The 16,558-nt window shown below is 45.1% G+C and overlaps 2 protein-coding genes across 2 annotated transcripts; both read right to left on the reverse strand.

Moving 5' to 3' along the window:
• Positions 1 to 2,108: 2,108 nt before the first annotated feature.
• Positions 2,109 to 8,024, reverse strand: LOC125520020 (uncharacterized). Its single transcript, XM_048684808.2, has 4 exons — positions 7,116 to 8,024; positions 2,916 to 3,053; positions 2,567 to 2,806; positions 2,109 to 2,488 (listed from the first exon to the last, which is right to left on the reverse strand). Exons 1-4 carry the CDS (start codon positions 7,971 to 7,973, stop codon positions 2,408 to 2,410), a joined length of 1,317 nt encoding a protein of 438 aa, XP_048540765.1. The 5' UTR covers positions 7,974 to 8,024; the 3' UTR covers positions 2,109 to 2,407.
• Positions 8,025 to 9,096: 1,072 nt separating this feature from the next.
• On the reverse strand, positions 9,097 to 11,806 carry LOC125527887 (transmembrane emp24 domain-containing protein p24delta3-like). The gene is made up of 4 exons (XM_048692394.2): positions 11,498 to 11,806; positions 10,058 to 10,267; positions 9,877 to 9,953; positions 9,097 to 9,456 (listed from the first exon to the last, which is right to left on the reverse strand). The coding sequence occupies exons 1-4, from the start codon at positions 11,708 to 11,710 to the stop codon at positions 9,312 to 9,314; spliced, it is 645 nt and encodes a 214-aa protein (XP_048548351.2). The 5' UTR covers positions 11,711 to 11,806; the 3' UTR covers positions 9,097 to 9,311.
• Between the last annotated feature and the right edge of the window lie 4,752 nt (positions 11,807 to 16,558).

Consider the following 16,558-nt stretch of genomic DNA (forward strand, 5'->3'; position numbering starts at 1 on the left):
TTGTGTGGCCCTTTCACATGAGGCGTGTTCCTCCGAGCATGTGGGCGGCGGCGTCGGAGTGAAAAATCCAGAGCTAGGATCGCATGACGTGCGAGTATCAAAGCACAAGCGCCATGGACATTGACATTAACGTCTCGATCCCGCGACCGGATTAACCACCCCCCCTGGCCCTGGCCGCATGTGTAATTAGCCAAAGTCGGTTGGTTCCAGCTGTGGTTAACTGTTAACTAATCAACTCACCAGTACTACACCCTGCCGACGAGTTGACTGCACACGATTGGAGACGTATCGCCCCTGGCGAGGCGAGACCAATGTCCTCCCCTCCCAGTGGGAATTCACGCGCACGGCAACGGCAGGGTAACATGCGCCAGAGGAGCGGGCCATTTCTCTTTTTTTTTTTAGGGAAATAGGAGCGGGCCATTTGTTTATCGGGCGCGGCAGCTTCGCGGATTTGGGGGCCGTGGGTCCGTGGGGGCGAGATTCAGACGGAGACAGGGGTTTAGTTGGGGGGATGCGGCGGCGTAGTACGGCGTCAGGCACGGCATCAGAGATGCAACAACCAACCCGTACGAAGTCGCGTCGTGGATCGTCTCATCCGGACAGCGGCAGCGGCAGCAGAGCCAGGCTAGCTGGAGCCAGCCGGCAGCGCTGCAAGTTGCACGCGTCCGGTGGCAGCGGCGTCCCAAAACGCGTAAGCTCCTGTGCCATGCGTAGCTCGGACCTCGGAGCAGTGGAAGAAGGCGATGGTGTCGATCGACTGAACCGCAACCGCCTCGACGACGATGGTGGCGTGGGTAGGGTAGGGTACCTGCCGACGACGACGATGTTACACAGCAGTAGAGCACGCGTGCACACCTGTGGAGTGGTAAGAACGTATCACGGTATCACGCTTGTGCACAACACCTGCCGACTAACCGTTGGAGAGCAACGGGTGATGATATAATCACGGTTAATTATCCAGGCAGGATCTCCATGAAAGTAACCCCACCGTGAAAAATTGGTTATCCAGATGATGATGCTACATGAATCTGAACGCATGCCATCCAGTGCCCGAGGGCCGAGGGTCAACACGCCACGTGGTTACACGACTTGCATCACCACATACGCACGCATTTTCTCGTACCACAACCAACCTACATGTAACATGCACGTCCACTTCAGAGTTCACAGAGGCGCCTTTCTCGACCGGACACACTCTCTTTCATCAGACACTTTGGCAGACAGACAGCTGGGCGTGGGCAGGAAGAAAAACGACCTAATCATAACAAAGCACGCATTAGATTTCTCACATCTCTCTCTCTCTCTCTCTCAGAGAGAGAGAGAGAGCAAATCAGATCGGCCCACGGCAGGCTGCGTGCGTGGCCCACGCCACGCTCACGCGTTTTAACAGCCTAGCTGGCGGGACTTAAGCCCCTGGCTGACTGACATGACGTAGTAGCCCTGCAGTGGCTTCCTGCTCTCTTTTATTCGGCGAGGCTGGGGAAATGGACAGCGCGAATATATTATCGCCATCTTTTACAGGCTTATCTTCGTGCAGCTGGAAGGCATCACGACTTGAGGAGCGGGGTGACACAGGGGCATGGAGTGGATGGGCCGGAAGGAGCGAAGAAGCTTCCCCGGATGGGAGAGAAGCAAGATTGCAACTAGTGTTTTTTCTATAGGATTATTATTCGCATGATTAGAGTCATTTTCTTGTCACTGCTACATGGTCGCCTGTACCATGAAGGAATCCTTGGTTCGAGCCCCGTGTGGAACTGGAGGGTGTCGCGTTGGTCCGACGTGCTCGTGACGTGCTCAACCGCTCATCCGGACGAGTGATGGTGCTATGTCCAGCGCACACGATCTCATCTCAGCTGACGGCCCCCGGAGCCACCGTATCTGTTCATGACAAACAGCTGCAACCTGAAATACCAACGTACTGCATGCATTTTTCCCACCATCCAAACGATTCATGTCCAAATCTTTGCCCCGGATGCGAAACAATCTACTTCCTGCAAGATGGGGCAAAGAACAAATGCAGCAGAACCATTTACGATGCTGGGTGTCTTGTTTCAAAAAGCACTTCTGCTTTCCCTCGGCAGACATGATACCAGGCTACCAGCAGACCATAAATGGAGAAATATCGTTTCAACCGTAGACCTTACACATCGACTTTGTTACAGTTCGTAACTCTGTATTTACATTACATACAAATTTAACCTGCGCCGAGATCATCATCTGCAGATTTCCATTATTTCAGAGATCATCATCCGCAGATTTCCATTATCCGCAGATTATGTGGTTGAGCCCGAACCAATCTAACTGTAGGTTGGAGCATGATAGTTGTGGGCGTCCGAGTTCTCTTGCTACATTCAATTTACATGTGACGGGAGTACAACAATGGTAGAATTTATGTGTCTATTTTGAATCAGCCTTTGAAGGAGCTTAGCGCCCTAATAAGATGTTCATACACTTCGATGCCCCCCAGGAACACTTTGTCCTCCAGAAACTGCGATTTTGAGATAAAATTGACTCAGCCATCACACTATGTAAACAGAAATTACAATAGCAGGCAAAGATCAATTACCTCATTATGATCGTGAAGTAAAATTGGAGTATTTATCATTGGAGAAAATCCAAGGGCTGGAACACCCATCTGCCTCACGAATCGGGCGTCCGTGGTTGAAGATAAGATCTCAGGCTTTGCTAGTTTTCCACCCGACGAGATAATAGCCTGTTCAAATACAGACCACCATGGGTTTGACTCATTGGCTGGTGTAAGTAAGGGACGTCCTGTAACATCCCTCACTGGTCCTTTCTTCATCAGCTGTACAATACAAAGACAGGAACTTAGAAAATCAAGTAATAGAAGAAGACTGCCAATGCAAAATTCGATTTATATTCCATTACCCACATAAAAGTTAAACTATATTCACCTGGTAAGTCAAGTTCTTATGAGCTGGTGCCCATTCTTCTTTGATTCTTCTTTCGATCTGTTCAATATCTTCGGTTGGAGGAAGGCGGAGATCAAAACCCACCTCTGCTTCTGAAGGTTGCATATTCATCACAAAGCCCTGCATCGATTAGTCTTTAGAGACTACACAGAAGCCATGTGTAGAAATGAATAGATTCTGTGGCAATGTTGATTTTTGGCGTATGCCACTGTCTATACCAGACCTCTATTAATTTGTCTTATTGTAATGGGTTTGGCATCTCGAGAACATTACAAAGATAGCAGCAGTGCAGATAAAGTGCAATAAAATAGAGCATGCCTAATGCAGGTTTGCTTTAGTGCCTCACTGACATTGATAGTTAGACCTTTGACCAAGTGCACGTCTGCTTAAAAGAACTGCAGCTGCTGAGCTCTGGACCAATGTGTAGACAACTGAGCAAATCAACTTTTGCTCAGATTTGATGGTTAGGAGCAACCAACCAGATGCATTCATCCCTACTCTGGGTTAATGGATCATCAATTCAGCATTCACCAAACTGCAAGACGAAGGACCACTTCCACTCCAGTATCGTTGGGCTAGAACACTAGAACAAACACATAAAAATTATTCTACTAACTACATGCATGATGAGAAATAATCATGGTGAATAAGCTCGCATGACCTATCTCTATACATAGCCTAAAAGTTCTGAAAGTTCTTAAAGAACCCAGCTTGTCACAATCAGATTGATTCTAACTTTTGCTTCAAAAATTACTCTACTACCTACATGCATGATGATAAATACTTCCTCCGTAAAGAAATATAAGAGCATTTATAGATCACTAAAGTAGTGATCTAAACGCTCTTATATTTCTTTACAGAGGAAGTAATAATTATTGTGAATAAGCTCACATGAAGCCCTATATCTATACATAGCCTAATAGCTGTGATATTTTAAAATAAACTTTCAACGATCAAATTGATTCTAACATTGGCTTCAAGAACTATTCTAACTTTTCCATAGCGAAAAGTGGAAGCCAAAGTTAAAATCAATTTGATAGCAAATACTGGATTTTGCCAGAAAATATTATGAATACTAGGTTACACAAAGAGATGGGACTCCCAACGATCTCATACATGTACTAGGATATATATTCATGTCTGATCTAAGCAAGGATATTGGAAAGAAGGATTGGAGGTGTAGAAATACGTGCGTATTAAGCCTTGCAGCTTGGTCAATGGTGATCCTTTAATTCAGAAATTTGGATCAGGGCATGGTCTATGCAAGCAGTTGGGTGCTCCCAGCCATATAGCTAAACTGCACTTGTTCGGTGCTCAACTCATCGTCCAGCAGGACCACGTGCATGCAAATATCACACTACAAGAACTACATACTTGCCTGAACATAGAACATCCAAGTTAATCAGACTACAATGTTCTGTGTTAAGATGATTCAAATGCCTTAACAAAAACATTGGTTTGAGAGAGAGAGAGAGAGAGCAACATAAGACCAGTTAATAAATCTAAGATAGGAACTAGTTGCTAAAATGTTTATTATGACCCAACAGTTTGGGCCCAAGACATGATTTGATGAGTGGGTTGTGTCAATAGAATAGATGTTCATAATGCTGTTACCTTTTCTTTTAAGGAAAGGACAGTAGGAGACGTATATTTTAATGGGTGAAGAAATTACATAGTTTTATTGCCTTGCGTTATGCTATATTCAGAAAATCCTTTTAAGTTATTCATCTGTCAGAATGACAAGGTCCTCACAACAATAGTGGATAATCTGGAAATTTGTGTAGTCGCTGTCACTATTACCTTGTGATTTGCAAGTAAAAACTTGAGGTGGTCACATTAATTCTAACATTTTGGAAAATCACTTTGAAGACAGTCATCTTGCCAAAAAGGCAAATATGTAGATCTTGCAGTAGCGGGTTAATCCGCAAAATGTGCAGTAGATGTTGCCATTACCTTGTGATCCAAAAAATTTGAATTGTAAAATCTGAAAGGGCAAACAGGCTTCAACCTAGGTTCTTGTATATTGCATAGCAACCCTCTAGTTGATTACAAAGTGTTGTAAATTAAGTTTTAGACCCTGACACCCTGTATTTGTATAATTCCATTTTAGTTTTTTCATGTATTGAATATGTGTACTACAGACCTTATACTGTCAAGAAATTATGTTTTAGACCTTGGTTCCTGGAAATCATATTCCAGACTCTGTGATGTTAATATAATATGGCATATTCTATACATTTGCTTCAGTATTTTCCAAAAATATGCAAGTAAAATAACTATATTTTATACAGTAATTCAAAATTATGGGATCACAAGGTAATGGCAGCATGTACCACACATTTTGCAGATCATCCCATTACTGCAAGATCTACATATTTGCCCTTTTTGTCAAAAGACTATCTTCAAAGTGCTCTCCCAAAATATTAGATTAACGTGACTACCTCAATTTTACTTGCAAATCACAAGGTAATAGTGGCATCTACTGCACAAATTTGTAAATTATCCTCTATTGCTATCAGGTCTAGACCTTTTCATTCCGACAGATGATTACCTTCAAAGTGATCTAAAATATAGTATAAAACAAGGTAATAGAATGATGAACATCTACCGAAAAAAGTCAGATTATGTTTCCTGCGTGTCAAGTACTAGGATATTTGTCTGATCTAAGCGAGAATATTTTAAAGAAGGATTGGAAGTGTAGAAATAAGCGGGTCTTAAGACTTGCAGCTTGGTCAGCTGTGATCCTTTAACTCCACATTTTGGAACAGGGGGTGGTCAATGCAAGCAGTTGCTTGCTCCTAGCCATATAGCAAAACTGCCCTTGTTCAATGCTCTGCTCATCGTCCAGCAAGCTCATGTGCATGCAACATGATGCTGGCATGCATGCTAATATCGTACTACATGAACTACATACTTGCATGAACATAGAAGATAGAACATTTAAGTAAATCACACAAGAGTTCTGTGTTTAGATAATTCCAATGCCTTAACCACGTGTTCAAAATATCGGCCGATAAATCAGTTTAACTGACTGCTTAATCCCTGCTTGGTGGGTCGCCGAGTAGCCGATTAACTGATTTATCATCCGATTAATTGGCCGATTCACCTACTAATCCCCTAATAGCCAGTTGACCGAGAAGTTACCAGTTAACGATTTCCTGAACATTGGCCTTAACAAAAACGCTAGTATGAGAGAGAGCGCAACATAAGTTTAGTTAATAAATCTGAGATGGCACTGGTTGCTAACATGTTTTTTGTCCAACAGTTTGGGCCCCAGACCTGATTTGATCAGTGGGCTTCTTGTTAGTACTCCGAACTCTTTTACCTTTTTGCTTGTTCTGAACTGCCAGTTGCTACGTTGGAAGTAATAGAAAATGATATGATCTCAGTTCATAGAAAAGTTCAATTAATAAAGCAAAAGGAATGGAATAGGCGTAGAGCAGGAGGATATGCTGTGTTGTGGTACTGTTTGGCATGTGTAACAGCAAAGTACTGTTCATGCTGAACTGTGCTTTGTTCTGCTACTGTTAGTTGGAAACTAGACATAAGAATAATGAGCACCGTTGTTAGTTGAGTTTATGTCCTTGGTATATTCCATGTAAAGTAAAAGTTTCGTTACAGTTCAGATTGTAACCTAGGGATTAGATAGAGTTACACAGTCCCTATCAACATGCATCTATTAGTAAAGAAGAATTAATCTACTCTTTGCTAATCTTCTCGCATTCTAATCTATGTTCCTCTACCCTTCCTCCCTTGCACATATTCCAGTTCCCTTGAAGCAATGCCATCTAGCCTTTCCCTGTTAGTTATCCTCATTAGATATGTGTGGGTTTTGCAGTTAGCGCCCAAACACTGTTTTCTACAAAAAAATATCTGGTTTTGCAATTGCCTCCCACAGTATTGACTTACTGACGAAGTGCGTGTAGATCTCTTGAACAAATTAATTAGGTTTACTACTTCGACCCATTGATGTACGTTTTGTAGAAAGAATAATTTAGGATAAGCCTACGAAGTTCGTCAGTTTGCACTGGCTGACAGAGCTGATCTCAGTTGTGCTAATAATAATAGATGCTCTATATGATGTTGTCTGACCATCTCAAATTATAATCATTGCTCTCTACTATTTCATCAGCGTGCACTGAACGAAATAGCTAACAAAGTAACAAGTAGGAGTATCCTTACAGTGGGGCTTGGCGTGCCGGCATTCATGTAGACAGGATTCACGGACACCACCTCTCCGGGACCGTACTTGCCCGACTTCACCTTCTCGAACTGTGCATCCCTGTATCCAGCCACGGTCTCAATGCAATCCATCAGATTCTCCACGGCGGCCCCATCGAACAGCTTCGACCCATGCCCGGGAGCCCCCGTGGCCTTGACGATCAGCTTCCACACCAGCCTATCCGCGTAGAAAACCCTGTAAACATCCGTGAGCGAGGCCTGCCCCTCGTCGAGCATGAACCCGACATTGAGGGCGCGGAACTCCTCCGACTGGACGAACTTCTCGTGGCCGTCCTCGCCGCCGATCTCCTCGTCGGGGACGAGCGAGACGTGGACGGTGCGTGCGGGCGCGAAGCCGGCGGCCTGGAGGCCGCGGATGGCCTCGAGGTACTGGATGGGGAGGCACTTGTCGTCCTGCGCGCCGCGGGCGTAGACGCGGCCCGTGGCGGGGTCGTGGTGCGCGGCGTAGGGCGGGTGGATCCAGTGCTCGGGCTCCGCGGGCACGGAGTCGAGGTGGGAGTTGAGGAGGATGGAGGGGAGCGACGGGTCCGTGCCCGGCCAGGTGAGGAGGAGGAGCGGCTTTGACTTGCAGGGGCTGAAGTGGAGCGTCTTGGAGCTGAGGCCGAGTGACGCGGCGTAGGGGAGGAGGAACGCGGCGGCGCCGGCGTAGTCCGGGGCGGGGTGGGCGGTGCAGATGCGGAGGTAGTCCTGGAAGCGCCGGATTTGGGAGGTCTCGAGCTCGGTGAGCGGGTGGGCCGGGTGCGGGACCACCGCGAGGAGGACGGCGGCGAGGAGGGGGAAGTGGCCGAGACGACGCATGGTGCGCGGTTGGTTGTGGTGCGGTCTGACGCTGCGGAGTGTTTGGACTGCCTTGTTTGACCGACCGTGATTCGTCTATCCGGCGAAGCCCACTGGGCACTGTCTAACCATTTTTTAGGGAAGCCCACTGTCTGTGTCTGACATGGCCCGGCCAAGCCTAGTACAGCCCCAAAATCAAGGGCCTGTTTGGTTCATGGCTAACTTTACCACAACTAATCTTAGATAAAGTGTGGCTGCCACAAAAAGTGTGGCTCACAAAATGGCCATCATAAGTGTGACAAGATTTGGTAAAAAGTTAGGCCTATGACATGTGGACCAAGTGGCTAGAAAAGTGTGGCAAGCCACAAATGTGGCAATAAACCAAACATATGCCTAAGTTATTGTGGCACGACTAAGGTTAGGCGTGGCAAGCTTAGGGCGCAAACCAAACAGGCCCCAAGTGCTCTACAGCATGTTTGGCAATACTCCTTCCATCCAAAAAAACTTGTCTCAAATTTGTCCCTCGAATGAATGTATTTAGCACTAACTTGATGTTAGATACATCCATTTAAGAGAAAGCTTTTTCGGACGGGGGGAGTATTTGAGAGGGGGAATGAGAGTTTAAAGTAAGGAGTTGTATTGAGATTAGACATGAGATAAGTCGTTTTATCCCAATCCTCTGTTTGGTGCATGATAGGAATTATTATGTTTGACAATTTGCGAAGAAATTGTACTCCCTTATTTGGTTCATGAGAATTGACAAGGGACTAGACAAGAGAAGTTAGGATGAAGGGTTACGATTGACTCACTAAAACAATTCCCTTTCAACACACTCCCTCGCCTGTTAGTTGGAGTCTCAAGTCTTATGCATATTCCTTTGTGAATTCTCAATCCCTCCAGCCAAACAATAGATTTGAAGTTCCCCTAGCTCCAATTACCCCCAACCAAACACACGGCAAGAAAATACTCCCTCCGTCAAAGCGTAGTATCAAAAACGCTTCTATATTATGGAACGAAGGGAGTAGATGGTAATAAATTTTAATACTAGGAGTATTTCAATTCCCTGGTACCAAAAGAAATTCAGATGAGACAATGATAAAATTTCACAATCTATATATACTATGCCACACACAAAGGCCAAATATAATCCTAGAAGTAGCAGATTTGAAAATATTTCTATTGCACATAATATCATGTATCAAGCACCAAACACCAAGGAACTGCTTGGTATTGAAATCATGTATCTTGTACCAGGGAACTGTTTTGTCCATCACATGAGTTTGTCGAAATAAATACGACAAAACTGTCCTCTTGCTAAGGTAGTTAACAGCACAGGAGTACATGGTGAAACGAGTGAATTCAGATGAGCTTCTTCTTCTGGAAGAAGCCTTGCAAATGCCATAGCTGCAGAGCGGAGACCACAACGCACACGCCCAGTGACAAGATGCTGAACCAGGCAACCCTGGAATTCGTTTTCTCGCTCACTTCCCGCATCTCCGCTTCCCTGCATAAACACATCAAGATCACGCATTATGCTATGCATTGCCAGTTCCAAATATTATATTGTAGTAAAGATAAGTAAAGCTAGTAGGTTTGCTTGTCCATATCCCAAATATCTCATCCAGTACAAAACAGTAAGACCACCTAAGAACTTCAAATAGCAGCTCAATCTACAGCCCAAGACAGATGAGACCCGTAGGTTCTGTTTCACAAATCACAATGCTGTAGTTTCATAGTCACCAACTTTTATATGTAACAGTTAGTTCAAAGTATATTTATATTTAGCCTATATAAAAACATCCAACTGGAAATAGTACAGACTACAGACTCCCCTACCTAAATAGACTGGTGCAACGTAGCACAACGACCACAATCTGTTGTCTGGCTATTAAAACACACACAAAAAGTAGAATAGATAACTTGCCTTGCTTTGAGATATAATAAGTTATGATGAATGGATTCCACTGCAGCTTCAAGTTTCGCGAGCTCTAATTCAACACCCTGAAGACAGAAATTTCAGATTAAAATAATCAGGAACAAAAAACAATGCATTACATTGAAGTATAGTGCCATTTGGACTAGGTGTATTTAAATAATTGGCACACCTCAATCTTCTCCTTCTTGGCAACAGAGTCCCAGTCCTTTGTCGCAATCCCTATCTTCCAATCAAGATTTAGAGATACTCCTGATCCTTTCTCTGCGCTGTCTAGCCAGAAGCAAGCAAGGTAGTTTCCAGCTTCTGAAGTTGTAAATGCAAACTGGCCCACTGTAGCATTTTCTTTGTGATGTACAGTATTGCCATATGGTGAGGTAACCTACACAAACATGTACAATACAAATGAGTAAGCAAGAAAAAAAAATTGTCTTCAGAAATCATCATTTCTAAAAAAATCTTCCATAAGACTAACTGATATATGGACATGCTATGCTAATTATGTGTGTGAACATTAGCAAAAGAAGTCACCATATTCATACACACTCAGCATGCCAAAGCACCATTTAGCCACCACAAAAGTTTTACAGAAGAAAACATAGGCACCGCAAAAGTACAATACAACATCCATGTGTTGCTTGCAGAATTCTTGGACATATGAACGACAGAGTTGTGAACATGTGGCTAATCCCAGTTACTTACTGGTACTTTTCCAGTTATGAGCTACAATACACATGTATCATCGAATCTCTGGTTCCCTGGATTGCGCAACAGACATCATGAGTCTGAAATCTGAAGTTCTCATTATCTACAACAGGATGGGTGAGAAGTGGGACCTTATGTCATCTCCCTGTATGTTCATCCGTCTGCCCACATGCAAACATGATTGCATCTTACCAGAATCTCATCAGCCCATCCATAGCGGTGATAATGAATAACAATCCATCCCTCGCTTGTTTTCTTAACCCCAATCATCTTTTATTAGTCTCAGTACCTACGACCATGCTATTCTAATAATAGGTGCCAGGTGCCCAAAGAGTCCTGCAGCTGCAGGTCACGTTACTTGGGATATTGCTACATGCATAGAAATTATCAGTCCACAGCATGTTGCCCCGATGTGAAGCAACTAGGAAGTGGCACTTTGGGTCAATTCGCATCAAGTCCACCATGTCTAGCTCAACGGTTCAAACCTCAGCTGCTTCCTCCAGAACAAAGCACTGGAGCATATGAGCAGATTCATGACAAACTACTGGAGTACTGGATTAACATCATTTAACCTTACCATAATCCACATAGCACAGACCCTGTGCGCCAACTTACACTAAATGTAAAACTTTTGCCTGTTGACTTCTCTAGGAGATGTTAACTTAAGCTGGTCAGTTTTCTCTTCTAAAAATGCCCAAATTCAATTGCCACGGAGGCTCTAATTTTGACTCAAAAAGTTCAATCCACCAACTAAACTTAACACAAATAATTAAAACAAGCTAGTATCTGTCGCCCCCAAATTCTGGATCCCAACACACGAGAGTTCACCGGTCTAGATCAAGATCAAACCACTGGAACAAGAAAGCAAACATGCGAAGACGATGGGAGGGGATCGCGCCGCGCTTACCTTGACGGCGACGGTGGGGTGGGCGGTGGCGTGGGCCTCGTACATGAGCATGTAGTCCGCGACCACCACCACGTTGGGCTGGATCTCCTCGGAGACGCACTTGGTCCCCGAGGGCGGCAGGTCGAGCCACACCGCCTCCGAGCCCAGCATCATCAGCGCCGCCACGAGCGCCCCAACCACCAGCGCCGGCCGGGTCGCCGCTACCACTGCCATCTGCTCCGATCTGGGCGACCCTGTCTGTCCGAGTCTCCGGTTGGGGAAATCGTGTGGAGCTTGGACTAGCGTTGGACGGTAGTAATGGCGTGGCGTTGGCCCGGGGGAGGGTCTTTTTGTAATTATGTACTCCGTTTGGGTGCACGCGAAGAAATTCCTTACCCACGCGACGTGCTGCCTTTTTTTTTGGCCCGAGGAGCGCCGGTTATCCACATATGCTGGCTGGACCATCTGTATCGCCTGTAATGGGCTCGGAAGGCTCGCTCTCGTTTTGTGAATAACCGGTTTTTTCTTCTTTTGGGGGCAGGTTTTTGTTCATTTTTTTCGTTTTAAATTTTCACTTTAAAAATCCATGAACTTTTAAAAACAATCTTGAACATTTTTAAAATCGGTGAAACTTTTTCAAATTCGTTTTTTTCTAATTCGTCAGAATTTTTTAATTTACATTTTTTATAATTCGTGAACATTTTTTGAGTTCGTGGAATTTTTTTAAATCATGAATTTTTTAATTCATGATTTTTTTGAATTCATGAACTTTTTTATTTTTGAACCTTTCAAACTCAGAAGCATTTTATTTGAATATGTGGATTTTTAAAATTATACCCAAAAAACTGAGAGCTGTTTTTTTATTTTTGAACCTTTCAAACTCAGAAGCATTTTATTTGAATATGTGGATTTTTAAAATTATACCCAAAAAACTGAGAGCTGTTTTTTTAGCTAGCAGCTAGCGCAAACAAAATTTTGGCTAGCTAAACCACACGAGCGAAGTAGCGAGAGCGGCGCTAATGGACTACGGCCCAATAACTATCGCATGGGTGTTGGTTCCCCAATCGACGCTATAAATGATGAGGAGGAGCGCCCTATGCTGGCTGCATTAGGTTATGCACCAGAACAAAACTATGCTTCATGCATCAAGCACAAAACTGAGCTTCTTCACCAAAATTCCTATGGGCCAAATCGTGTTGCGGTCATCCTAGATGGGACTACACCAAGACCAGGAACTACGAAGATCAATGTCGACACAGGGATATATAAGAATATGTGTGTTGGTTTGCTGGTGACAGTGACAAGAGATGACAACAGTGTCTTCTTGGGAGCATCTACACTGTTCTTCGAGGAATTGTCCTATCTGTAAACCCTCAAAGCATTGGCATGTTGAGAGGCCTTGTAGCGGAATATCCCCTATTACATAAAATCACAATTGCAAGAGATTGTCGGGTTGTTGTGATGATTCTTCAGGCATCGTCATCGATTTTGCATGGACACATTTTGATGGTACAAGGGAGGGATAAGGCTTTTCGGGAAGTTCATTTCGTGCACGAGAACATGAAGTCAAAAAGTATGCTCATAACCTAGCTCGTAGCGCTTTGTACCTTCAGTTGGCCGTAATATTTGGCTGATAGTTCCCCCAAGGAAATTTGTATTCATCAAACTATCATTAACTAATAAAGAGTAGGTGCACTCTACAAATTGTGTTACGGTCACCGCGTTCAAGAAGGTCTCTATCCGAGGCACAATGATATAAATCTTTGTGATAGTGTCTGGTTTTCTCCTACAATAGATCGCAGGATATTACATCATCACAATGTCGAGCTCGATTTCATTCGAGGAGGAGTGGGAGGCAATGATTGATATAGACTTAACGGTAGCCTCAACACTGACAAGTAGAAGGAGGTGAGCACGTACAATGTGGAGAAGGTGGTCAAAAAGAAGACGAATAAAACAAGGTTTTTGGGCTGCCACGGGGTGAGATGACACCAAGATGAATAAAACAAGGTTTTTTAACCATGACCTTGGTGATTATCTCAAAGACAAGATTCAAGAGACATATTGGCCAAGATGATAATGGTGTCTTCTTGGAAGAATTCGGAAGTATAGGCCAATATGTCTCTTGAATCTTGTCTTTGAGATAATCAGCAAGGTCATGGTTAAACACTAATTGCAGTCATAAAAGGGGGGATTAGTGTTCTCAAACAACCTTCCTAAAAGGGAGATACAAATTTGAGGGGATACTGATTCCCCATGAAACACTAAAAAACTGTATAGAGTAAAAGAGTCTATGGTGTCCTTCTAAAACTGACTTTGGAAAAGCTTTTGACATGGTCAAATGTCCTTCTCTCCTCCAAACTTGGAACTGAAAGGCTTCCCTCCAAATGGAATACATTTTCATTTTAGCGATCCAATATCACATTGAGTCCATAGGCATTGCCACTACTATCAAAAGGGGACAAGGATGTGGTAATGAGCCTTCTGCTCCATGTGCTTAAAGATCAAACATGAAAAGCTTGTCAAAAGTTTCCACTATATATACTAGTGACATTCATCTCGGTGTTTTGGAGCACTTCCACTCGAAAAGCACCTAATCATCAAGATATAATCGATGGACAAACCCTATTCAATCCAAGCCTCCAACAGTCCATCCAGAGCCAGCAAAGCAACCTGGTAAACTTATTGTTACCATGTTAGAAATTCCGAGTAATACAAGCCAGAACTTATGCAACGTTAACAGAGAGTGCCACTGTTGAAGTGCTCTCTTTGGAGACACCGATTGATTTTCATTCGGAACTACAGATGCATATGAAAGTTGACACTTTTGTTCACTTTGGAGCCACCGAGCAATTCCCATTGGAACCTCCAAGATGTGCAATAGGCTTTCCAATCCAACTATCCAATAAAACCCTTTGAGATCTAATCCCCTCTTGCTTTCTACTCCTACTTCTCCAAATCCATAGCCAAATCTTGAGAGAGATTGAGTGTTGAGGAAATTATCTTTTGAAGCACAAGAGCAAATGATTCATCACCAATCAACCTCTGTCTTTGCTGTTTTTGGAGGGTGTGCGCCTCCTAGATTGGCTAGGTGTTGCTTGGAAGTCTTCAAGACTGTGTAGAACCCAAGAAGTTTGTACGGTCTTGGAGATCGCCTACTTCGTGGAGATCTACCTTAGTGAGACCATTCCTTCATGGGCGTGTGCCATGGTGGAATAGTTGTGATTTCTCCTTCGTGGAGCCTTTGTGGACCTTATTCCTTCGTGGAATATCGCAACTGGGATACTTGTGATCTTAGATCCTTCGCAGATTGAAGCCTCCATCAACGTGGATGTAAGATATTCCAGCTATCCGAAGCACGAGAAAAACCTTCACTAAGCCAATTGTGTTTGTGATTCTCTCAACTCTATCTCATTTACTTTGCACTTGCATATCTTTACTTTCCACTGCCTATAGTCTAGACTTGCATGTGTAGGGTGCTCTATAGATTGCTAGAAAAGTCTAAAATCAACCAAGAAATTAAAACTTGGGAAAGAGTCTATTTTGAGCTTAGTTCACACCCCTCTAGACATGCTTATCAATCCTACATTAAGGTTTTAGTCCTTTCATAGGTGATGCTCAGACGGATGGAGGCGCTTCTTCTCCGAGTTAGTCTTCCGGACTCTGATCTTTGTTAAGTTCGTTTGTTGGGACGGATTAGACGAAGCTCCAACATCGATTCTCGTCGTGCGTACACGCCGGTGACATTGGCGTCAGGTTCTTCAAATCGATTCAAGGTGAAAGGATCGATATGGTTGACTAGGGGGGGGGGGGTGAATAGGCAACTACCAATTTTTAGCTTTTCTTTACCAAATTAAACTTTGCATCAAAGTAGGTTGTCTAGATGTGCAACTAGGTGAGCAACCTATATGATGCAATAACAACAAGCATACAAGCAAGCAAGGGTAGAAACAATAAAGAGCTTGCACAAGTAAAGGTAAGAGATAACCAAGAGAGGATCCGGTGGAGACGAGGATGTGTTACCGAAGTTCCTTCCTTTTGAGGGGAAGTACTGTAACGCCCCGTGACCGATGTGCCAGGTGTCGTGCAGTTATTCGATGTTTTTGCGTTGTCATTGCTTGCGTGTCATGCATTGCATATCATGTCATCATGTGCATTTCATTCGCATACATGTTTGTCTCTTGCATTCGAGCATTTTCCCCGTTGTCCGTTTTGCATTCCGGCGCTTCGTTCTCCTCCGGTGGTCATTTCTAGCTTTCTTTCGTGTGTGGGGATTAAACATTTCCGGATTGGACCGAGACTTGCCAAGCGGCCTTGGTTTACTACCAGTAGACCGCCTGTCAAGTTTCATACCATTTGGACTTCGTTTGATACTCCAACGGTTAACCGAGGGACCGAAAAGGCCTCGTGTGTGTTGCAGCCCAACACCCTTACAATTTGGCCCAAAACCCACCAAAACCCTCTCCATCATCTCGGTCGTTCGATCACGATCGCGTGGCCGAAAACCGCACCTCATTTGGACTCCCCTAGCTCCCTCTACCTATAAATATGTGGCCATCCCCGAAATTTTCGCGGATGAACCCTAAAACTCCTCCTCTCGCGCTGCCGGACGCGTCCACGCCGCGCCGGACGTGTCCACCACGCCGCTCCACGTCGCTCCGACCTATGGCGTCGCACCACGTCGGCTTCAGCCGCCTCCGCAGCCAACCACCACTCGCCATGTGGCGCCGTCTCTCTCTCTCTCTCCTCGCCCGCGTGCCACCGAGGCCCGCCGCGGCCCGCGCTCGGCCCTCCCGGCCCGGCGCCCCACGCCGCCATCCACGCGCCTGCCTCGCGCGCCCGAGACCACGCGCCTCCCGCCGGCCGCCTGCGCCGCCGCCGCCGCGCATCCCGCCGCCGCCTTGCGCCTCCCCGCGCCGCCGCACTTGCTCCGCCGCCGCCGCGCCCGGCTCTCCTCCGGCACCGCCGCCGTTCGCCGAGCCACGACCCCGCCGCCTCGACCGGCCTCGCCCCGCCGCCTCTCCGGCCGTCTCCCCCGTCTCCGGCGAACTTCTCCGACGAGATCCGCGAAGCGGGATCAGA

This window comes from Triticum urartu, chromosome 7A, assembly GCF_056163025.1.
Source record: "Triticum urartu cultivar PI428250 chromosome 7A, HENAU_Tu73, whole genome shotgun sequence".
In the NCBI taxonomy this organism is placed as follows: Eukaryota; Viridiplantae; Streptophyta; class Magnoliopsida; order Poales; family Poaceae; genus Triticum; species Triticum urartu.

Bases quoted from the DNA above. Each gene is read 5' to 3' on its own strand.
- LOC125520020 (XM_048684808.2), bottom strand. From the start codon at position 7,973: ATGCGTCGTCTCGGCCACTTCCCCCTCCTCGCCGCCGTCCTCCTCGCG. The intron at 3,054-7,115 runs GTAAGGATACTC...TAATCGATGCAG, and splicing joins CCGGCACGCCAAGCCCCACT to GGCTTTGTGATGAATATGCA. The intron at 2,489-2,566 runs GTAATTGATCTT...TCAAAATCGCAG, and splicing joins TACTTCACGATCATAATGAG to TTTCTGGAGGACAAAGTGTT.
- LOC125527887 (XM_048692394.2), bottom strand. From the start codon at position 11,710: ATGGCAGTGGTAGCGGCGACCCGGCCGGCGCTGGTGGTTGGGGCGCTC. The intron at 9,954-10,057 runs GTGTGCCAATTA...TTCTGTCTTCAG, and splicing joins CCAAGAAGGAGAAGATTGAG to GGTGTTGAATTAGAGCTCGC. The intron at 9,457-9,876 runs GCAAGTTATCTA...GTGTTTATGCAG, and splicing joins TTATTATATCTCAAAGCAAG to GGAAGCGGAGATGCGGGAAG.